Here is a 24,247-nt window from a genome sequence, read left to right as displayed (position 1 = left end):
TTTTTCACCTGTCAATATACGTCAGTGGCTAAAAGCTTTGCTTACGTAATCGTGTGCCATTCAACAGGCCTAAAGCTGCCGTGCCACTGCTAACCTTCACTGCTCTTAGAACTGGTGCTAAATATAGCTGTACACGACCCAGCACCAGCCAACCGTTCTAAAACCCAGACAGACTTCACACTGCTAAGTAGGTTTACATAAAAACTGGGTCACAACACACCAATTTACTACTACTTCTAGGGCACTGTGTGAAGGCGTCTAAAACCTTATAACACCGTTTTTTTTTTTAAATTTCTGATGAACGCATGACTTGATTTAATTCAGGAAGTACACAGAACAATTTTCTTGGACACCTATTTTTTTTTTAAAAGTATTTTCTTTCCCTATGATATACAGAGTTATTACGTGCACTTGTGCTGGGTGATCAGAAACTATTGTCTCCCTCTGTGCCAAGGGGCATCACTCACGCCTTCTCTCCTAATAAACAACGCCGAGTTTTTCCCCTAACACTCCCCCTCCCACCGCATACCTTCCATGGAGAGTGGATCGATTCTGTTATCAGATTTGCATAGGAGGACAACCCCCCCCCCCCCCTCCACCCCAGCATCACACGACCATCGATTTTATCAGCTACTTCCAAATCTCACACAACACAACCATAAAAGCTGGGATCAAACTAAAAAAACATGGGGGGGATGGGGCACGGGTGGATGCTGTCTCCTAAGACAATACTTGAGAACCCACGAGACATGGGCTGACCTATATATTGATCCCAGCTCGCAGACGACCAAGTCTGCAGCAACTGCTGCTGTAGTGTGTGAATAACGGTCCATGTTTCTGTTTGATAAATAATTTACCCCTTTTTTTGTGCAACCCTTAGTTTTCGTTTTCTTTGTTTTGACATATGTTGTCATATACCAGCATGACACGACACACAGAATGCAATGGTGTTATGTAATAGCTAGCAGTGGACAACTGCTACACACTATGCTGACACTGAAAGTCCTGGCGTCATCACCCCAGCTGAGGACACATGTCTAGTTATGATAACAGTATCAGCTTCCCATAGCGGCGTCATGAGTCAGGTGTGACTCCAATAAATAATTATCACAAGCATCTGATGTGCCTGTTAATATGATTAACATTAAGTACTGATGTAGGCATACACTACATGTATTTTGCTGTAAACGTGTCGCAAACATGAGATTTAACACCAGAATATTAGAACCTGCATTACAATGGTGTAGTAGGGCACCCATTTGGGTTTATAGCACATCTCCTAGGGAACCGACCTTTCAGTGAAAATGATGACATACTTTCTAATTCTCATTAGCATATATCACTCTCCATTTCGCAAACATAACAGAAATCATGCTTCTCGGACATTTTGTTATCTTCATAACATAGTAGATATGCCTTATTTTGTTTTAACTTTCCATAGCAACCAGGCTTAACTAATCTCCCCTTATCCCACCCTCATAAAAACATCCACCAACACCACCACCGCCTCCAACAGTATATTTTAGTCGATCTATCCAGGTTAAAAATAGCCCTCTCTTTGTGTCAGAATCGCAGGACAGCAATGTCGGTCATTGCGATACTCGCTGGTGGGATCGATACCGTGTTCAATGATGTACTGACACGTAGGCCAGTACCACAACTTTGTTCATTTGTTTTATTTATTTATTTATACCAGGCTAGGCATAGTTGCTTATAATTTAACAGCTGATACTTTATACATTAAGAACGATCCTTTAAAAAGTTATAAACAATAAAATAAATAAAAAAAATACAAACAATGAAATACAAACTGACCATAAACATATGCTTACAAGTATTACGACAATGTTTAAACAATATGTCCTTAGCTGCTTATAGTTTAGTGCTATTTTAACATAAAAACAAAACCTTTGCTTTAAGGTATAAAATGTGGTGGTCGAGTAGTAGTGTGACAAAGCTGCCCAGTCTGGTACACGGCGAACTCTGCTGGCCCCTGCTATGTTCAAAGCAAGACAGACGGACTAAAGAGCCAGGGGTGAACCACAAGTGAGGGCCGGGACGGCAGGGGGTGGGAACACATCATCAGATGAAGAAAACCGGCCTCTGTAGAAGTTATGGCTGCCTCCAGTAACAGCACAGACCCACAGTGAGGCCGGTCGGTCAATGCGTTATTTATGCTCCATCCATCTGTTAGTTTACAGCCAGCCGATATTATTACTCTAGCCAGCTGTTTTCATTGAGTTTTATGTTGCGACTCCAGTCGCGTGTTTGTGCTGTCTGGCCGTGTGTTACACGTAGAGGGGTTTTCTTTTATATAACCCTTTACTCTACACAGCCATCCACAAACTTTAGAGATCCTAACATTCTAGAACTGTCTAAAAAAATCAGATAGTACACACATACACCGACAGTTTAAATATTAAGTACAGGGTGGAAAAAATGTAATGTTCAAAACACTGGCCCATGCCTAGCTATTTTTTTCTTCTATTTAATCTATATACGTCTATTCATATTGTTTTAATTGTGCTTTTTTTTTTAAAAAACCTGTACATTATTGTCATTATTTATGCATATGCAAGCTTACGTTGCTATATAAAACAAACACATAATACATTAAATAAATACGGCGTCTTTGCTGTTCACATTCATGCAAATAGAGGAAAAAGCTAGGCAACACTGTAGCAAACAGTACACAAAAAACAAGTTGTAACAAGCACCAATACTTGCCTGCAGTGGGAGACCGGTATATCCAAAGTTACAACACGACGTTCGGTTTTCACAGAAAACACCAAGTCGATTTAACACAGGCACAAAGGCTACGGCAATGTCTCAATGTTATAAGAGTGCGCACATTAAAAATACAAACAATCTGCACGTGTAGAGATACCTTTTTAGATTCTCCTCAATATTTTCACCGAGTCGACAGCGACGTCAGAATGAGTTCGATTTTAGGATGAAAAAAAAGTGCACACACAGTCACAACACACACAGAATTCTGTTAAGTCACTGAGGTAAATACTTGTTAAATTAATGAATTCCAATCAGCTAGCCGCTAAACAAGCGATTTGGCTTTTTTTTTTTTTTTTAACTTTCCCTTCTAGTGTTAGCTAGGGTCGAATATCCACCGTATCCTCCGTGTCTGCAGAAAAAACCGTGTCATCGCTGAATGGTGTCAAGCACATAAAGAAAATTCCCTCAAACCTGCACGGTAACAAGGTACCTAAAGCACAGTCCGAGGTCGAATACTACTACAAACGCACGTACGCACACACAAACAAAAAGAGGCCAGGCCAAATCTTCTGGGCTAAAAGGTCGTGATGCCAAATAAGGAAAGGTCACCGGGCATGCCCAGTGAACGAAGGTCTTCGTCCTCATTTTAGACCGAGCGAGTTGGGAGCATTAATATTTGTTTTCTTCTAGGCCTCGGTTTGAAACTAGGTCGGGGTTTCTCTGTCTGAACCAATCGGAAAATGCCGAACGGATAAAATATGTAAAGCAGGCACAATAACAAATAGAAGGGAGATAATTTGATCACAAGATGTTGAAGACCCGCACTATAGACCAACATATAACTTTATTTCACCATTACTTAAAAATGAGTTGAGTATTAGATACGGTTGATCAGTATTTAAACAGCTGCAGCTTTTATGTTGACGTTTGAATTAATGAGTCAACCAACAAAACCATTGATAACAGTGGACCTATGGGTTTATGAATCAAGACAGCCATTAAAATATTAGAGTTGTATTTTGATAAACAATACAGCTTAGTTAAATATTAATCTACTGGTTTTATGTGAAATCGTAAAAATAAAATAATTCAATAAGTGGAAATGTGAAAGAATCACAAAGAAGAAATTATAAAGGCTTGTTTAAATTTGTATACAGATAATGAGGACAGAACATTGTTAGATAATTTTGTATGAATTTAAAAATTTTACTGTATAATTTAGTATAAATAAGTCAGTAGCAACCCTCACGTTACAAATGATGGGGGGGGGGGGGGGGGGGGGGGGGAGGGGGGGGGGGGAAGGAAAAATTGTCAACATGTGTATGCTTACACCTGCTGCCCAGATCCAGATAAAGAAAACCATTTACATGTAGTGGATATTTTTTTAAAGAATTATTTCAACTTACAGAAGACAAAATTACTATCTAAAGAAACATGTTTTGCTTTTACTGTCAATCTAAGCTGTCACTTAAATAGTTATGATTTTTAAATAAAAACTACAATAAAACGACATTACATTCAGAAATAACTCAACTTTAGTGAAGTTATGACAGATTTGTGTATTACTGCTAAACAAATCATATTGAAAAGTATATTTCTATTAAGCATTAGTATTACTCAGCTGTTTTCGCTCAACTATACAATGTATGGTAAAGTATTTAAAAGTAATCACTCTAAAGTCAATGTCTTACAAAATAATGTTGTTTTACCGGTCAGTTTTTTATTGGTAGTTAGACAGGTAACATATTACAGGTGGAATGGTCAGTTGTATTTATGTATGGGGCGCTAGAAAGGCAACATAATACAGGTGGAATAGTCAGCTGTATGGGGCGCATGAGAGCAAAACTATCAGGTGACAATATGAATGGGTCACCCAGGGTCCGGACAGCAGAAATCCCTCAATCCTGGTCTTATAAATCTCGTGTGATATCCGCTACAGGCCAGCAGCTTAAAGAAGCAGAACTCAATGACAATACAGAGAAATTGTTATCACCTCGGCATACCAAACCAATCTGAAAGCAGCCGGCAAACGACTACAAAAGCGAGGCATGCATCAAAGCAGAGTTTGATGCTATTGACTGAAAGGACTCGAGCGTCCAGGTGACTATGTTGTACCTCACTTGACACTACTTAAGATTCTCGGCATAGCGATCAGGTGAACAACTCCAGACAGGGGGGGGGGGGGAGGTTGAAAAAAAGATGACAGGGGACAGGGGCGGGACTTTAACAAACAGAACGGGAACTGAGGTACAAATTCATGTCAGCAGCTTTAACTGGTTTGAGTAGGCATGGGATGCCACTCTAGCCGTACATGTTTGCACGTGTATTGACTTAAGGCAGTGACATGTCACCGTGGGGGGGGGGGGGGGAGTGACACGCTACACGGACGTTTGCACTATAGTAAACAACTAACTCTTTTAACCGGTCCAATACAAGCATGGAATGGGAAGTGTCAGGGTTGTGGGGCAAAGTGATGCTTGTATAAAATAAACTGTTACACAGAGGAGTAGCGACCCCTCCCGGCTCCCGGGGCGAACTTTCAGTTTGGCGCCCCCATATATATATATATATATATATATATATATATATATATATATATATATATATATATATATATATATATATATATATATATATATATATATATATATATAAATATATATAAATGCGTGTGTACTTGTGTGTGCGACAATCTGTAAAAAAAATTATCAATTACGCTGATTGTCGTTCTCTAAAACTTCACTGTACGCCAATTAAATTCCCCTTAAGATGCCGAAACGTGACATTAGAACAATTTCTAAGTGTTAAGAAAGTTGTCTAGTAAGCGATCCAGTACAACTCCTTACGATTTTTGTTAGTGAAAAAGCGCCCCACCATCTTGGACAAAAATGGTAGAACGGATTTTAAACGTCACTAACTCTTTTTTATATTACACAATCGTAAAATACGCTTTAGTTCAATGGGTTTCTTTTCTGAGTGATATCGGTTATTTATTCCTTTATCCGGTGTGAATTTTTCCGATTTAAGTCTTCGAAAAAGCGCCCCCCTCCCCATCTAGGAAAGCTGGAAAGCGGTTTTCCGGTCACTGTTTCTTAAAGATATACGTTTTACAGTTACACAATCAAGGTAGAAAACAGTTAAATCAGTATGATAGTAGGATCGGCCGCCCTCCCCTAGCTACGCCTCTGCTGTTACAAATGGTAGGGCGCGTTTGGTTTGTGTCAAAGTAGTGATGTATCAATTCTAAACACAAATGGAAAGTTGAAATCAATACCAGTACATTTTAGTCCATAAATAAAAGCCATTATATTCCATTACAAACATGACATATGAAATATGCCACAAACATGACATATGAAATATGCCACAAACATGACATATGAAATATGCCACTGCCAACATGCAAGGGTCAACAGTGACCCGACTGGGTCATCACAGACCAACCTATGGCCCACCACCGACCAGCCACTGGGCCATCAATAACTTTTCACCCAAATTAATTAATATCATACTGTGCCATACAAAAAAAAATTATTCTGGATACAGCTCTAGTTTCAAATGAGAGAAAACATCGACTATGTTTTCAGATAAATAATTTCTCCGAAGTTACTAAAATATGTCATAACCATCATAAGCAGCAGTGTATCCACTACCCCTTTTCTCCATGTTTTAACACATTACAGTATCAAGAAATATCACCAGTTCATTTATCTTTCATGTTCTTGTTGACTAAACACAATGTATATAATAGTATTCTAATTGTATTTAATGCTAGCGGTGGAATAGAGATTCAATAACAATAACGCGAATCTTATTCAAATTTTTTTTTAAAAATCTTACCATCGGCAAAATGTGGTAAGTGAAACAGCGTAAAACACTGGGAGAGTACTGCTAGGCTAGTTGACACCCAGATGAAAACATGTGTCCATCTGACAACCATGACAGGGCAGCACGGGGATCAAACAACCACATATGGCAGAGCGCCACATACAAAGACATTTTTTTTATGGTCAGAAATGAAAAGAAACTAGTCATGGGGGGGGGGGGGGGAATCAACCGGTGATTTTTAAATGACATTAGTCATTTCATTCAGATACACGGCTGCTACCTCTCCCCCCCCCCTAGTAATACTACGTTAGAATTTTTTAAGTTTGCAATATATAAAAATATTAAGTATCTAAAGAAATGTCCCCCTCCCCCACACCATTCAAATCAACACTAGTGGGTGGAGTCTGTTCAGGTAATGCGCATGAGTTTGTGGTTTGTTCCGTCGACATGAAATGACTATAAAGAATCTGTTGTAGATGGTGTACCAACCTACTCTCTGGCGCCTGTTTTCTTTTGTCATCTCAATACATACAACTACATATACACATACAGAACCAAGGCTCGTGCACACGCACATTATGTATGTATGTATGTGGAGTTCCGCCCCACCCATTCTTGACTACCACCCAGGGGGATGAGACAAGTAGCGCAATAGTAATTTGGGTTTCCCCACTAAACATAAACCGGTTTATCAAGAAGGGTTCAGACATTTCTTGGTATTTGCCCTAAGGTCTAGTAAAGGAGCAATACTTTGTGAGCTAACCATTACTTCACCACAGACTAACAGTAAGTACACGCAGTAGCACAGGTAGTCAAACCATTTAGCACATTGACAGGCTTATAAACGACAAAAACAAAACTAAAGATAGAAACATGATAGGAAACAATCAACAGAAAAGACATGTCTTTTGCTGGTCCTTGTCAGTTAATATGCTCATACAAGTTTATGCAACAACAAAACTTCCGAATGGATGTTCGTTCGTCAACTTATAAAAGTCGTAATGTAGTCTATTTTTGGCACTTTCCCCTTTTATTCACAACAGCCCGACTTCCGATAACTACAACGTTAAAAAAACCCTTTTGTTTTATATTAAAATAGAACAAATTACGCCACAGATCTTACAAACATCTCCTCACCCACTCGAATCAACTTCTTTACACCTCGGAACCCCCACCCTCCAGGTGCGCAACATCAATTATGGGCACACCCCCATCCTTTTTTTTCTCACTATACAAGAGTTGTACAGGATTGGTCACTGTTAGGTAACTACTATCCTGTACGTAAAAAAACAGATGATTGCTCCTGCGGTACTAAGACAAAACCGGAAGAAAGAAAAAAAAAAGTATCCACATTTCAAGTAGGTAGCATAAAGAAAAGTCTGCCTTGTTAGCGCACCCACGCAGATGTCAAATTGGAAATACCCACAGTAACACACCCTTCAATCTATACCGGCTAATTTGGGTAGGTAAACCAACAAGTATGGCAGTACTGCGGGACTTGTTTGGCCTGAACTCTATTGAAAAAGTGCACGGCTTGACTGGGCACAAAGAGAAGGCAAACAGTGATAGCTTTCAATACCAGAACGATTATTTTCTATTACTCATACAGTCTAAATATTGCTTGCATGATAAAAAATATTCAGAAGGACAAATAATTTAAAAAAAAATAGGCAATCTTAAATTTTATTAAAAAATCATGGGGTATATTTTCTGCAAGGTTATATTTCAAGAAACAGTAGCATGTTATTAAATAACTAGATGCATAGCAGTGCTTCGCCATGGTGAATCTTTTTTAAATGTACCAACTTGGGAACAGAACAAAACCAAACAAAAACACAAAAGAAAACAAATGCAAACACAAACGCTTTTATGAAATAAATGGCCTACCTAGCCACTTATAGATGAGATGAAACAGCCAATACAGATTTGCTGGCAAGCTCTAGGTTTATGTAACTAGAACTTAATAGCATTTTATTTGATGGGTATTTTGGTTAGTTATTCTGGACAGGTGATTCTTAACCTTTTTTTTTCATATGCACATTCACAGAACCTCTCTTAATAGTTCTATCATCCACACAGACAAAATCCAATCACAAATCATATGAGTCGGGTGTGTGTCTTGACGTACACCACCGAACCTCTTGGGTTAGATCAAACCCAATTTAAAAACCACTGCTCTAGGCGCTGGTTAATTAACTATAATTAAGTGCATGTTTTTGAGTGGTTAAATGACAGGAACAAGTGATTATTATAACACTAACAATAATAACAAACATTACTTACCATTTGTAGGCATTGAAATGGAAGTAGACCAAACCTAGGCCATACAGAAATGCTGCATCCTGTTGATTCAGATTTTAAAATATTCAATCTTCAAAGTAGCATCAGTTAGCATTTTCATAACAGAAAGTAATTTAGACACAGAACAGAAACTCTATACATCAGCGATAACAAATTAGAAACTGTAAATCCAATTAATCTTTTTAACAATTTCTAGTACAATTTTGACATACAACCTTCTTAAATTATACAATGCTACATACTGTACACACTGAACAGAAGGTTAGTCTTTAAAAAAAAAATGTAACCAAAGATACAAGATCAAAGCTGCATCTATTTAAGGGAAGTAATTATCTACATCAATTTGTTGTGAGTATTACTCAGAAGGTTAATGTAAGTGTAATACAAGACATTATGCCATGACATTTCAGTAGAGTTGTACGGCTGCCTGGGTCCTCTTGTAGCACAACACTAAGCCACTACTGGCTTATTGTTAAAGAGATCACTGCATTTTATATAGAAATCTATTTATGATTTCAGCTAGTTAATCCCAAAACCCTGATTAACTGTCCAGATAAAGTCAACTATTAATGTTGTTTTTCTGCAAGTCAATCTCAAGAACCATACAATGTCCAAAAAGCTGACATTAATACTGGACATTATTACTTTACAATCTGTCATTTGAAAATCCTATTTATAAAACAACCATTCTAAAACTATATAATTGAGTATTTAGATAAAAAAAAGTAGTGGGGCAGTGACCTATGTGATAATTTGTAGGAAATAACAGTTTTAACTAAAAAGAGCTGCCAGGTGTATCTGCAGCCCTTTGCTCTTCAAGGGCTTCAAAGGACTAAGTAAAAAAAGATAGTAGGTCCCTATGTATAGGAGATTCAATCCAACCCAACCCAAACAATAAAAAGAACTCAGCTCAAAAATAAATAAATATCTCAAAAATAATTTCAAAATATATTTATCCATTTCGAGCAGATTTGTTTGTACCTTTAAATTAGAAAATAAACCAGGGGAGACAACTCATTATAAAACTACACTGATATCATATTTTGCATTATCTCAGACGAAACACAATATACATATACAATTATTGTTAAAGTCATATTACACTATTAAATTTCAGTGCTGGATTAATAATATTGCAAGAAAAAAAAATTAATGATAAAAACATTCTACAATTAGTACTCACCTTCCAGTAGTCAGGTTGAACGTTATGAAACTTTTGGTAAGCTGATAAAGCTGTCAATATAAAAGTGGTTGGAAATTTAAAGAATAACATACTACATACAGTATTAGTTAAAACCCAGTAGCAAACCTCAACTATTATATAAATGGTAACTAATGATCATACATACTGACACAAGTTTATTTTTTTAAATAATCCTAGATCTTGAATAAATATTTAAAGACAAAAAGATATCTGTTGATCCCCATCCAACTGTTCAATTTATTTCATTATTATTGTAGTTCTACTGTCCATTTGTTGATTCCAAGACCCAGAAAAACTGTACAGTGAATGTCATCTATTAATATTCAAATTTTTTTTTAAATGAGCATTGAGAATTACCTTTGGTAAAGTCCTCCAACAGCAAGTGTAGGTGTCCTAAATGGCAATAAATGTTAGGATCAACATTAACTTTTTTTTGAAGTTCAGATTTTTTCTGGGTTTCCATCCCAGAAAAGGAGGGGCCCAACCCAGCAGCTTTCATTTTATCTTTGATTACCCGATCATAATAAGCAATACCCTGAAACATAAGAAATTAGGGAAATTAACACACTAAATAAATTTTAAAAAAATTAAGTTTTTTATATTAAAAAACGTGACTAGGATGAAAACAAATGTTTTATTAGACAAGCTTACCTTTTGAATTAGCTGTCTTTTATTACATTTGTCATTGTCTTCAAATTTGATATAGCTGTAAAGACAACTGAAAATGCAAAAGAAAATATTTAGCTGATACTTGTTTTTATGGTTAAATAATGTTTTATATGTTTTTGTCTATTGCTTCAAATTGTTTCTAACACATAAACAACCAATTTTTGTATATATAATCCTTGCAAGAATCCAGATCATGGAAAGGGGTAAGATGGTTATAATTAAACTAGTAAAAACATGCTATGTAAAGGCACTTTGTTAAACTTTACTAATGTTTTAGATCAGCATCCCTTAGAATAGACTAGTAAAATATCACCCATCATTCTTGGTAAAGCCTTGATAAAAAAAAAATTTGGACAGTAGTTGAAAAACTAATTCAAAATGTCTATGTAGTGTTCAGTTAATTGAAAAAAATTCTTTCTTGAGATACTCAAATAAAAACTGCTTTGTATTTGTGATTTTTAAATTTTAACCAGAGAAATTAAGATTAAAATCAAACATGTTAATATGTAATTCTTAATTGTGTTGAAGGAAATCCCACCCAACATTACTGTTATAAGTATATAATATATACTAGAAAAATGGCCCGTTGAGGAAGGATACACCGGGCGCTAGGTTGATAGTGCTGTCTCTTTTCTCTAAACAAAAACCACCACCCCACACACACCACCCCCACCCCCACCCCCACCCACACCACCCCAACCCCCCCACCCCCCCACACACCACCCCCCCACCCCCACCCCTACACACACCACCCCACACCACCCCCCACCCCCCCCCCCCCAAAAAAAAACATGTCTACCGTCCCATTCATCGAAATATAATTATATACTTTTTCCAGTGTCCGCCCCCTCCCCGAAAATTCTACACCCGCCCCCGAAAATTTCAAGTACCCCCCACCCCTCTCCGGGGAGGAAAAAGTCTAAATTAAAACCACCCCCCACTCACCCCCCCCACACACCACCCCCCCACCCCCCCACCCCCCCAAAAAAAAAAGCATGTCTACCGTCCCATTCAACAAAATATAATTATATACTTTTTCCAGTGTCCGCCCCCTCCCCGAAAATTCTACCCCCGCCCCCGAAAATTTCAAGTACCCCCACCCCTCTCCGGGGAGGAAAAAGTCTAAATTAAAACCACCCCCCCCCCCACTCCACCCCCTCCCCCCACCCCCCACCCACAACCCCCCCCCCCCCCCTAAAAAAACATGTCTACCGTCCCATTCAACGAAATATAATTATATACTTTTTCCAGTGTCCGCCCCCTCCCCGAAAATTCTACCCCCCGCCCCCGAAAATTTCAAGTACCCCCACCCCTCTCCGGGGAGGAAAAAGTCTAAATTAAAACCACCCCCCCACTCAACCCCCCCCCCCCCACCCCCACCCCCCTCAGACGTTCTTACGCGGGGGGTGGGGCTTCGCCCTACCCGAAGAATTGTATGCAAGAAACTCATCACGCAAACCATTTAGATTAGACAACATTTCCTGTTTATTCAATGTTTACGCGATAATCAATGACGTCATTATAATTTTATATTACTATGTGCACTTTCCGCCTTGAGATTATTTTCAACTTTAATATGCTAAATGTGTCGACGTCATATTTCGTTTTTCGAATTACTGTGCATGTTTTTATTTTGCTTGTGTTTTCTCTAGAGCGTTCTTGTCAGACAGATAGATACATAGATAGATACATAGAGAGACAGCGAAACTATTATTATAGATATTTCTTTCGGGGGGGGGGGGGGGGGGGGGGGGGGGGGGGGAGAAAAGAACCTCTCCTTAAAGAGATGCCTGGAAGAAACTCTGGTCTCAGTTCTTTTTATATTCATATTATTTAAAATAAATCAATTAATTTTTAAAATAATAAAATTGAGAAATATACACAATCAGAAAATAGGATAATTTAAAAAAATTATATTTAGCTCAATACGAAGAAATAAGTTAAAAGAATATAGATTATATAACAGATGGTAAAAGTGATCTCAGCTAGCTAAAAATAAAATTGTTGAATTTTTTTTCTTTAAAAACTAAAGTCTTAATATTTTCTTCCTACCAGTTTTATAAATTAAACCCATATCAAAAACAGATTCTTCTCACCACCACATGGTAATGTCAACAAATTAGACTGCACAAGATGGTACATCATGCTGATGTTCAGTACCAGAAGTCATAGACAATTAAAGAAAATATTTACTTAGAATTGGTTTTTAATTAAAAATGCTGAAAGCTGAATGCATTAATGAACTCCTTAAAATCCCATATATGGCACACAAAAAGTAGCAAGTCAAAGTTTTTTTACAAAGTTTATACATCTTGTCAAAAATGTTGGGTTTGTATGTTTAAATAGGAATATACCCTTAAACTTCAAGGCAAAAAAATATTTTCAAGTTCTCTGCATTGGCAAATTTTGTAACATTGATTCTCATTTAGGGACTGAAATAATTTTGTTTAAAGAAATTCAGTGACTCCCTTTTTTACCTAATTACTTACCTAAAGTGAATCAATTTTTAAAAAAATCAAAGCATACATCACAATGTTCTTTATGCAAAATATTATTAGCAAGACCAAATATTTTATATTTTGTTCAGTATAAAAATGTTATAAATATATATGTGTATATACATTTAAAAAATGTAAATAATATATTTGTAAAATTAACTAATATATTCCTTAATTATCTATTCTTATGCTTTGCAGCTGTCAAAACTAAGCAAATGTGCTTAACAAGGTACCTTCCACAAAAACTTTTATAATAGAAGTTTATTTAAAAACCCAAAATCATAATATTTGTGGGAATTCATACCAGTCAGGACCCCCCCCCCCCCCTTATCCTTATGGATGAACCCAAAACTGCACAACAAATCTAAGCTATTCTTTGGGGTCTCAGAAAAGTACTGCTGCCAGACAACAGACTAGATACTAGAACCTTCATCTGGTACACAGTAATCTCGCAATATAATGTCAGAAATTATTTGTTAATGTTTGGCTAGGTTTTGGAAACATTAGTTACTATAAACCATAGTTTATTTGACTGTTAAAATATAAATAAAGTCAACTGTACTAAATTAATTAAGGAAACAGAAATATGCAACAATAAGTAAATCTAAATAAAAATAATGAAGACAAGTGTAATAATTAATAATTGATGGGTTTTTTAAGAACATAGAAATAAAAACTTGCTAAAATAGTAAAACTTAGTAGAACTGTGTATAGGTTTAGCAGCTGCAATAATTATCAAAAATAAAAAAATACTTAGGCCTATTAGCAATACAATATAATAAGCAACACAGTAGCATCAGTATGCTACTAAAATCAATCTATACAGGCCTACATTTTTAAAAACTCTGTATTAAAAAAAGATGACGCAAAATGAAATATGATTTATCACCAATCTAAAGAAGGGTTTCTAAATCTAAAATTTACTCAATTTTCAATTTAAACATGGCAACTGAATAATAGACATCCATATTTAATCTGTTAGGCACTAATTTTGAAGTTTTTAGTTCATTTTAAACTAAATTACTTAATTTAATATTTATTGTCACTCACTGCAATCGCACGACACATCTCTCCATGACAACACATGTTTATCACCCATGTGTTTGAAGCTACAAAAAAACCATGAATCTGGTTTGACTTTTTAACTGACTATGCACAAGAATTCCTCACTAGGCCTAGTGATCACCAATTAGTGGTCACGTGTTTTTTTTTTTAATTTGGATGTCATTTTTTTGGACGATCTTATAAAAAAACGGCTGACTATAGGCCTATTTGATTTATTTTTTCATAGACTGATAAACCTAATAATGAATAAGGCTTCAGTATAGAAATCAATTTTGTACTATGGAAATTTATATTTAAAAAGTTCTAGTTTTTCAATGAAACCAACTTTTAAATTTAGCCTTCGTTCTCCAAAGCAAATTTTGAAATGCTTTTCTGGCATATATAGCCTTGCCACCTATCGTTTGTTGTTACAACATGAAAACCCCGCCATTTTTCTCGTGGTAAATATTTTTAAAAGCAATTCATAGAAGGTTTCTGGATTTTTACCGAAAAAACATCTGAAATCATGCCTCAGGAAAGGGTGCCATATTTTTGTTAGCAACCGACCCCGCCTCCCAGTTAGCAAGTAATACTAAAAATTTACTAAAATACTAAAAGGGTGTGATAGACTGTATGATTTGTATATGGTATAGTATAAAACACCAAAAGCCATTGTTATTGCAAAACCCTTCTGGAATAACAACTGACTACTAGAGTAAAGTTCCACGCGCGGTTAAAACACCGGTGCGGTCATCGCCTGTTTATCGCTTCGTACAATATTTGTTTTGATGTTTTATACGAAACTACCGATATCTGCTGTAAACCTGTCCATTTCTAAATATATCCAGGTCAAATTCTTTTGTTTTTCTCCTTCTGGAAGTCGAGTTTTTAAATTTTAAAGTTTCGAGGTATGACGTCGAAGGCGATTCTAGTTCCCCGTATGAAAAACACTAGGTCCCGGATGAGATGAATAAACCAACCAATCAAAGCTTTTTATAACTAGGTTAACTATAAATAGCTTCTACAATATGTGCGGGACACTGTACATACGATAGATTAGGCTAATAAAGCAACCTGATAGGTGAATAGGGGTGGCCGCAGCTTGGGTGTCGATTTGGGTGGTTTCACCGCGCTGCGTAACCAACGACTTGATCTAGACTAGCCTAGTTCTAGATGCTCTACATTTCAAGCTAAGCCTAGAATCTGTATAATTTCTATTTTTTTCTGCTGTTTTAAATTATTTCGATCATCTACTTCTTCTAAATCTAGTTTGTGTCTCTACATACAAGCATATCTAAGCAAATGTTACGTTATGTCTTCTCAGTGGTTGTTACGTCCCTTTGTTATGATTATTATAGTTGCGTCCCTTGAGTCATCACTGGGTCAACTTTTAATGTCGTTAATTAATTTAATTAACATGTTTTTAATTTGGTTTTGAAATCTATTAATTAATAATACAATCAACAACACGTTTAAAAGTGTAAAATATTTATTTTATTTATTAAACTAGGATTAAAGCGTATAAAACACGATCGTTACGCAAGCCGGTTCAGATGGCCGCAGGGAAAAAAATATCGCAAGTAGCACGTCACTAAAACATGAATATCTCAAATTCAATGCGTAGGAATATAAAATGATTGATACATATTAAGAGTAGAAAGGCAGAGGAATAATATAGTACTTTGGGTTTGTTTCTGTGTTAAACGGTTACAAAATAGCGCCCGATGAAAGTCGATGAAAGTCGGGAGTTCGCTATGTGTGACCGCGCGTGGAACTTTACTCTAGTACTACTAACTACTTTAACTTATAACTAAGTTAGTAGGCTAAGTAAGTAGTTAAACAGGCCTACTTCTTAGGTCTTACTAAAAATACTGAGTGAGGCTTAGAAGAAGAAGTAGGATAGGTCACTCAGGCATTGTTGTGATTAGGCCGCATGAATGAGCATATTTTTTCGACCAAGTTGAAACATAATGTTACAACGTATGTATACTTATTGTTTATCTAAGTAACTAAGCCAAGAGAACTCTGAATATGAGTAACCTACCTGTTGAATTCTGCTAGCTGACGTCTTTCTTCGCTTGTCAGAGCTTCTGCTAGTTTTCCAGAAGACATTTTGCAAAGGTGCAATACAATTTGCACTTTTAATATGCACTCAGATCTACATACAAGTCATAACCCAGAAAAGTATACGATTTTTTGTTTGCTTTTATGGATTTATTATTATTGTGAATAATAATGCAAAAATGAGTAGATCTATCAAAAATGCCAAATTATAACTGTTTAGCAGCCATAGCTTGACACCGGAAACAGAAGTTTGTTTTAACTTCCGGTAGTGGTTTTGATTTGTTTTGTTTATTGTCCAGTTACTGTTTTATATAGATTATCAGAAGGGGAGTTACTGGTGTTAGCCTAATAAAATTTGTATAGACTATATTTATATCCGGGTTAGCTATCGTCACAAGCTACCAATCTTGTGATTATTACTTCATGATCACAATAAATTGTTTAACTAACATACAATTCCCTTGATTTCGTTCGAATTTTTAGAATGGCAGGCATTATAAACAGTTTTAAACAAACCGCTATAGGTGTTGCAGAATATTTAACACCTGTTTTGAAGGTAGATCTAGATCTAGATAATTCTATAAAAAAACACTAAAATCAAAAATCTTGAATCGTTTTTTTGTTTGTTTTGTACAGTAAACTACAGTACAGTAGTCACTACTTAGTACTAGATTCTAGATCTAGAATCTACTTAGTACTACTAAACTAAACACACAGTACACAACATTCTCAGTCTCACAGATAATTTATTAATTGAGTCACTTACTGGACAAGGCCAAGTTGCCATGGATAAAACTTATGTTAGGGCCTACTTCAGTACTTAGACAGTGTCTTAGTCTTATTTTAGTACTTAGTACTTAGATTTTGAAATCAAAGCGAACGTTGGCCTAAAAAAAATAATTTAAAAATAAAAACAACTTAGTAACTTAGATGTCTTACACTTACACCTAAAGAGTCTGAAATTTAATATTTTTAGAATCAATGTCATAGAAGTTAAAACCAGAAAACGTTGAAATATTTTTTTTTAGTTTAACATTGAGTTCGTTAAGGCTATATTTTATTTATTTTCATCTAGCCTAAGTTATACCAAAAGTCTCAAGTTCAGATCATGATTCAAGTCTGTAGAACGTCTTTGTGTCCACCCATCTCTGATCATTGATGGGTACCTAACCCATATTTGGGCAGTCTATAGTGCTGACCACACTATGACCCTTCATATTATATTATTATATGCTGAGGTCACAGAAACATTTGCACCATGGGCCGTTATATTCAAAAAGGGAACTATACTTTAGTAACTTTATCCATATAAAATTATCAAAAACTTAGCCTACCCAACCGATAGTGTCTTTGATAAGATCAAAATAAACAACATAACATTTTCACCCATAAGTTATAACTTAACATTATTTAACATTGGTGTACATTGTCTAGAGATCAGTTATTTGTCGGTGACAGAAATACATTCTTCTAAATAAAATCAATGGGTCCAGCAACAAAATACATAGCTTTTATTAAAAAGCAAAGGGCCTATATTTTACTCAACTGTTGAAATAAAATCAACTCTTTTTATTGTTAAAAAACTATGGTTATTGAAATACTGACAGATTATATGAAAAATAAGCTTTTTTATAAAAGTTAAGGAAGACAATCAATTCAATCACTTTTTCAAAGTAATGATTGTCTATGATTTTCTTTATTATTATTTTAAAATTTTTTTTGCTTAGAGGTTGGCAATCTTTCAAGTAAAATCTATTTGAAACATTACTAAGATTTCATTATTATTTAAAAAATATTTGTCTTACATTGTTGTTTGTTTTAGGAATCCAAATTTAAAGAGACTGGGGTTATTACACCAGAGGAAGTAAGTTTGATATCACAATTTCAGAATTTGATTTTCATTTATAAACATATCTTTCCATAAAAATATTTTATTGAAAAAAGTCTGAAAGGTTATGCTAGTTATACACCCTAGTTTATCTTAACTGAGACGTAATCTGTAATTTTAAACATCTTTCCTCAGTTTGTTGCTGCCGGAGATCACCTAGTTCATCACTGCCCAACCTGGCAATGGTCCACAGGAGATGAGACTAAAATCAAGCCTTACCTCCCTAAAGACAAACAATTCCTCATCACAAGAAACGGTTGGTGGCTCTTGGTGTGATTCACTGTATTTTTTGTACAAACATGAAATCTAAAATCTTTTACAAATCTGAAAATTGTAACATTCCCTTCCTTTTTTAAATGATACCTCTTAGATAGCTTGTTAGGCAATACAGTTTGTTTTCAATGATTTTTATCTGCCAATATTGTTGTTTGAGTAGCACCACAACCAGAAACTAGCCTTATTGTTACCTGCTATCATTTTACAAGTATTTTTTTATCGTCAAATGTAAATTGAGTTATCAGTTGAATGATGATAAGACTCCAGACTGTAAAAACGTAATGTCTCTCTGAATCACCTAATTGATTTAACTATTTCTTTATGTCCACAGTACCCTGTTATAAGAGGGTGAAACAGATGGACACGCACCAGGAAGAACAAGAAAAAGTGATTGAAGAAGAGGATGAAGATGGGGGTTGGGTAGATACACATCATTATTCAAGTAAGATTTTTTTTTCTGCTCCATACGGATATCGAGGATTTCTTTTCATTCACTGCTCAATATTATCTTTGATTATTTTGAATAACGAACATAAAGATATATTTGCCAATGATTTAGTGTTTGTTTATTTTAGCTGATTCGGGTGTGAACTCTATACAAGATGATATGGGTGATATGAACCTCGATGGCAAAGTAAGCTCACAAAATTATTTCTTATTTTTGTCAACTAGGATAGGACAGAATGTATGTTTTTGAAAAGTAAAGTATGTTTTTGTTAATTTATTATTTATGATTGTAAGTTTCAAGCTGATTTATTGACAAATTAATTTGTGTTTAAAATACAAGATTGAGTCCCTACTGCTCTAATTTTTTATAGCAGGTTTTGGCTCTTTAGTTTTCATTTAAGTTTTCTGTTTATTTCTATGTTATATTAACTATATCATGCACACTAGAAGTAAGTTCAAAGTATTGATAATAATCTTCTAATAATCTTAAGGAGAAAGGAGCTTCTTCAAATACAATAACAAAGAAAGATGATGATGATGAAGATGATGATGAAGAGGCAGAAGATATGGAAGCTTTTGAAGAAAGTGGCATGTTAGAGGAACAAGATGAGGTTATTTTTTTTTAATCACTAAAATTTTGTCATGAAATCATTTAAGTAATTAGATATTATAAAAACATTTAAAAAAATGTTTTAAACATACTAAAAATGTTTACATTACTTTTGAGCAAATCATTTAGAGAAGTATCTAAATAATAACTAATAAATTAAAACATAGTTTATAGGATTCAGAATTTACAATGTATTATTAATTACTATCAATTAAAAAGAAAAGTAAAATCAACATCTAATGATGAAAAATGTGTACTATATAGATTATCTGTTCCATTGGGTCGTGAAGTTAAACTACCATATAACAACTTCTGTAGTTACTTATTGCAAATAATTGTTTCTCTTGTTTGAAACTCCAGGCAGCAATGGCTGCACCAGTGAAGAAAGATCAGCAAACAGAAGGGGCTTCAGCTAGTGACTGTGGCATTATTCAGACCAGGACGTACGACCTGAACATTACTTACGATAAATATTACCAGACACCTCGTTTATGGCTGTTTGGTTATGATGAAGTAAGTCATACGACCTGAACATTACTTACGACAAATATTACCAGACACCTCGTTTATGGCTGTTTGGTTATGATAAAGTAAGTCATACGACTGAACATTACTTACGACAAATATTACCAAACACCTGGTTTATGGCTGTTTGGTTATGATAAAGTAAGTCAGTCTTGGGGTTAGATCCTGTCTTGTGTACCTTTGTTGCCTGAGTATCATACATGTACAGAATGTATTTCATGTTAGGAAACTGAAGGAATAAACATGATCAAAGCAGGCCTATGTTTTAAAAAACAGTCAAATGAAGAAAAAAAAATAGATACTTACGTATTGAAACTTAGCATAGAAGTCAAAGCAAATCAACTACAAAAATATTATGTATGTGTGAAAGCTACTGCCCAAGATAAAAAAGTGAAATATTGATTTTTGAGAGTTTTTCTATAACTGCTCATGCATAAACTTTAGATAAGCCTGAACCGTATAGACTAATTATACTCTCCATAAACAAAAGCACCCCATACCACAATCATCTCTTGACCAATCCTACTTGAACAGAACAGAAAACCTCTGACTGTGGACCAGATGTATGATGATTTCAGCCAGGACCACGCCAAGAAAACAGTTACCATGGAAGCACATCCAAATCTTCCAGGTCCACCTATGGCATCAGTTCATCCTTGTCGGTAAGTTGTCAGTTGTTGTAAGGTGATCGTAGGACAGTTGTAAGTTGTTGTAAGGTGATCGTAGGACAGTTGTAAGTTGTTGTAAGGTAATCTTAGGACAGCTGTTACTTCTTGTAAGGATCTTAGAACAGTAAGTTGTTGTAATGTGATCTTAGAACAGTTGTAAGTTGTTGTAAGGTGATCGTAGGACAGTTGTAAGTTGTTGTAAGGTGATCGTAGGACAGTTGTAAGTTGTTGTAAGGATCTTAGAACAGTGAGTTGTTGTAATGTGATCTTAGAACAGTTGTAAGTTGTTGTAAGGTGATCTTAGAACAGTTGTAAGTTGTTTTAAGGAGATCGTAGGACAGTTGTAAGTTGTTGTAAGGTGATCGTAGGACAGTTGTAAGTTGTAAAGTGATCTTAGAACAGTTGTAAGTTGTTTTAAGGTGATCGTAGGACAGTTGTAAGTTGTTGTAAGGTGATCTTAAGACAGTTGTAAGTTGTTGTAAGGTGATCTTAAGACAGTTGTAATTTGTTGTTAGGTGATCTTAGAACAGTTGTAAGTTGTTGTAAGGTGATCTTAGAACAGTTAGTTGTTGTAAGGTGATCTTAGGACAGTTGTAAGTTGTTGTAATGTGATCTTAGAACAGTTGTAACTTCTTGTAAGGATCTTAGAACAGTAAGTTGTTGTAATGTGATCTTAGGACAGTTGTAAGTTGTTGTAAGGTGATCTTAAGACAGTTGTAAGTTGTTTTAAGGTGATCGTAGGACAGTTGTAAGTTGTTGTAAGGTGATCTTTGTATTTTAACACATTCCAGCGGTTCTACTCTACACACGTATCACATAATTTCCTTAAACATTTTGTAACACATGGTCATTGAAGTTCATTCAGGAACTTTATCGCCCTGTCCAGTGACCTTAAGACACGCTTAATAACAGTTCCATACCAATTCTTGTATTCCAGACATGCTGACGTGATGAAAAAGATCATCCAGACTGTGGCGGAAGGTGGCGGTGAACTTGGTGTTCATATGTATCCTTGCTTGTTTTAGTCTAGTAAAGATGGCTAGGCTTTGTGTGCACCATAATTTTGTGGCAGAAGCAGATAAACTCTTCTTCCTCTGCTCTATTGATTTTCAGATCTTATAGGGTACTTTACTTTTTCAATACTTTCTTATGTTCCTAAGTAGAAAAGTACACTGTGCAAGCAGGTGTCAATACTTGATAATAACATAACATAAAGTATCTGGTAATTTTTTGGTTGGCTTAACGTTTCGTATCAATTAACTATCTTATGTTTGAATTGACACTTGCTATGAACCTTGACTCCGCCCTCTCAGGTACCTGATGATCTTCCTTAAGTTTGTGCAGGCTGTCATCCCCACCATAGAATATGACTACACACGCCACTTTACAATGTGATATCCCCCAGCCCTCATACTTTCAGTGGTTCCACACATGGTTATCATAATTCACATTTTTGGAACCCATCCCGACACAGATTTACAGAATAGAAAAGATTCTTACTGTTTCGCCAGACTTTTCCCCAGATTGCATTACTAAACTGAGGTTTAATTGTTATTAGGGACCTTTTTTAACTTATGAAACGAAACAAAAAAGACAATTCTGTGCTTACCTCCCCTTACTATTGCATTGTGAGTGTTACCAGCAATATTTCAGCTCATTGATTATTTTTTAAGCTTATTTAATGGGTATGTTACAACATTTAATCTGTATGCATTTTAGCCAGTACTTTTAAAGTAGAGGAATAAAATCTATTTTTTTTTACGTTAACTTTTTACAAAATGTATATAATGAATACTATTGTGAAATAATTTTTTGTCTTGGAGTCGAGTTCTCAGTATAGTATAAAAAAATAAATACCACCTTTAAATGTTTAAACCTGTAGTTATGTGTTTAGGTAGCATTATTTTTAACACTTCTCTATCATGCTTGTGCTTTAGTGTACAACATTTGTCACACTGAAACAGCATCCAGCTTAAATATTTTATTCACTAGTTGTCAATTTTTGTGTGACAAAACACATTTTTTTGTCCTTGTGACTAGAAATGGTACCAAAATGTCCCAGTAGTGTAACAGTTATTTACACAAGCATTGAGAAATGCCTCAGTACTTTCGTTATGACCCCCAGTGTGAAAACCGCCAAAAAAGAATTATCAGAAATATGATTAAGAAAAATAATTGTCAAAGATTTTGTTTTAATAATTTAAAAGATTATTCATGATTATACTTTTAAACAAATTTGGTTAATATATTATGTTTAAGATTTTTTAAATAACATTTTTCTGCTTATTTTATTGGACCTGCTATGTATGTAAAAAAAATAATTTTTTAATGGCCCCATATATGTGTGAAAATTTGAATCTTGAATCTTGTTTGTGTTTGAATGAATGTTTGACTTATGGGTATGAACATGTGATCTGAGGCACATTCCTTCAGATAAATCACTCACTAGATTAACCAGACTATGTCGCGTTTATTTATTTGTGTCCAATTAGGTTTTTTAAAAATTTGCTGCAACTGTTGAACTTATTTTAAGCGGGTTATACCTGCACACAGAAGGATTTAAAAATTAAAACCTTGATGTGGAACAAGGAACCATAAAAGATTTTAAAATTAAAACTTGATGTGGAACAAGGAACCATAAAAGATTTAAAATTAAAACTTGATGTGGAACAAGGAACCATAAAATATTTTAAAATTAAAACTTGATGTGGAACAAGTAACCATAAAATATTTTAAAATTAAAACTTGATGTGGAACAAGGAACCATAAAAGATTTTAAAATTAAAACTTGATGTGGAACAAGGAACCATAAAATATTTTAAAATTAAAACTTGATGTGGAACAAGTAACCATAAAATATTTTAAAATTAAAACTTGATGTGGAACAAGGAACCATAAAAGATTTTAAAATTAAAACTTGATGTGGAACATGGAACACAGCTGCCAGCTTCTAAATTGCTTAGATTTATTGTAATGTATAGAGACATATCTAAACTAAGATCAGCATGGCTTCTTAATTCAAAAGGAATTATTTTCCCTTTGATCTAGTCACTTTTTTCATGACATTGTATCTGGACAACGTTCATTGTTTTTTTCTAACTACTTATGCTTGATTGTAAAAATAAGGTTTTAATATAAAATATAATTTCCAGTTGATATGGCCATCAAAAGATTGCACTCACCAAACAGCTCTATCGATTAGGCTTCGCCATGTTGTATTCAATTATTTTTCATGAAATATGATGTTCAAATTGCTCATTGATGTGTTACTGCAATAAAAATGGAAGTCTTGCTTCTCCATTTTATTGTGCTTTAATCATAAGGCAAATAAAATAATTAATGCAAATTTGTTCTGTAGTTTTTGTGTGTGCATATCATTAAGGAAGAACAGTTGATGTGGTGGTCAAACACTTGTAGTTATGACAGCTTTGTGGTCGTCAGGTATTCATCACAACTGGGTTGAGGCGGAGAAACTCAGGTTTTTATTTTGGATGT

The 24,247-nt window shown here is 35.0% G+C and overlaps 2 protein-coding genes across 4 annotated transcripts in view; one reads left to right on the top strand and one right to left on the bottom strand.

Moving 5' to 3' along the window:
* Positions 1-16,496, bottom strand: part of LOC131946367 (histone demethylase UTY) — a 78,564-nt gene extending 62,068 nt beyond the window's left edge. For all 3 annotated transcript variants that reach the window (XM_059307076.1, XM_059307078.1, XM_059307077.1), the window contains exons 1-5: positions 16,319-16,496; positions 10,715-10,781; positions 10,421-10,598; positions 10,043-10,092; positions 8,842-8,900 (exon numbers count right to left, since the gene is read on the bottom strand). In XM_059307076.1, the coding sequence (XP_059163059.1) occupies positions 8,842-8,900; positions 10,043-10,092; positions 10,421-10,598; positions 10,715-10,781; positions 16,319-16,386 (422 nt within the window). In that variant the 5' untranslated portion in view covers positions 16,387-16,496. The remainder of the gene's footprint in view (positions 1-8,841; positions 8,901-10,042; positions 10,093-10,420; positions 10,599-10,714; positions 10,782-16,318) is intronic.
* A 197-nt stretch (positions 16,497-16,693) lies between these two features.
* On the top strand, positions 16,694-24,112 carry LOC131946365 (ubiquitin-like-conjugating enzyme ATG3). The gene is made up of 10 exons (XM_059307074.1): positions 16,694-16,894; positions 18,161-18,202; positions 18,362-18,482; positions 18,834-18,944; positions 19,078-19,136; positions 19,441-19,560; positions 19,920-20,072; positions 20,619-20,746; positions 21,690-21,758; positions 22,066-24,112. The coding sequence occupies exons 1-10, from the start codon at positions 16,823-16,825 to the stop codon at positions 22,145-22,147; spliced, it is 957 nt and encodes a 318-aa protein (XP_059163057.1). The 5' UTR covers positions 16,694-16,822; the 3' UTR covers positions 22,148-24,112.
* Positions 24,113-24,247: the final 135 nt, after the last annotated feature.

This window comes from Physella acuta, unplaced genomic scaffold (genome assembly GCF_028476545.2).
Source record: "Physella acuta isolate Inbredline_101_S28 unplaced genomic scaffold, ASM2847654v3 ptg000555l, whole genome shotgun sequence".
In the NCBI taxonomy this organism is placed as follows: Eukaryota; Metazoa; Mollusca; class Gastropoda; family Physidae; genus Physella; species Physella acuta.
The sequence above is the reverse complement of the archived record's forward strand: the minus strand, read 5'-3'. Positions and strand labels throughout refer to the sequence as shown.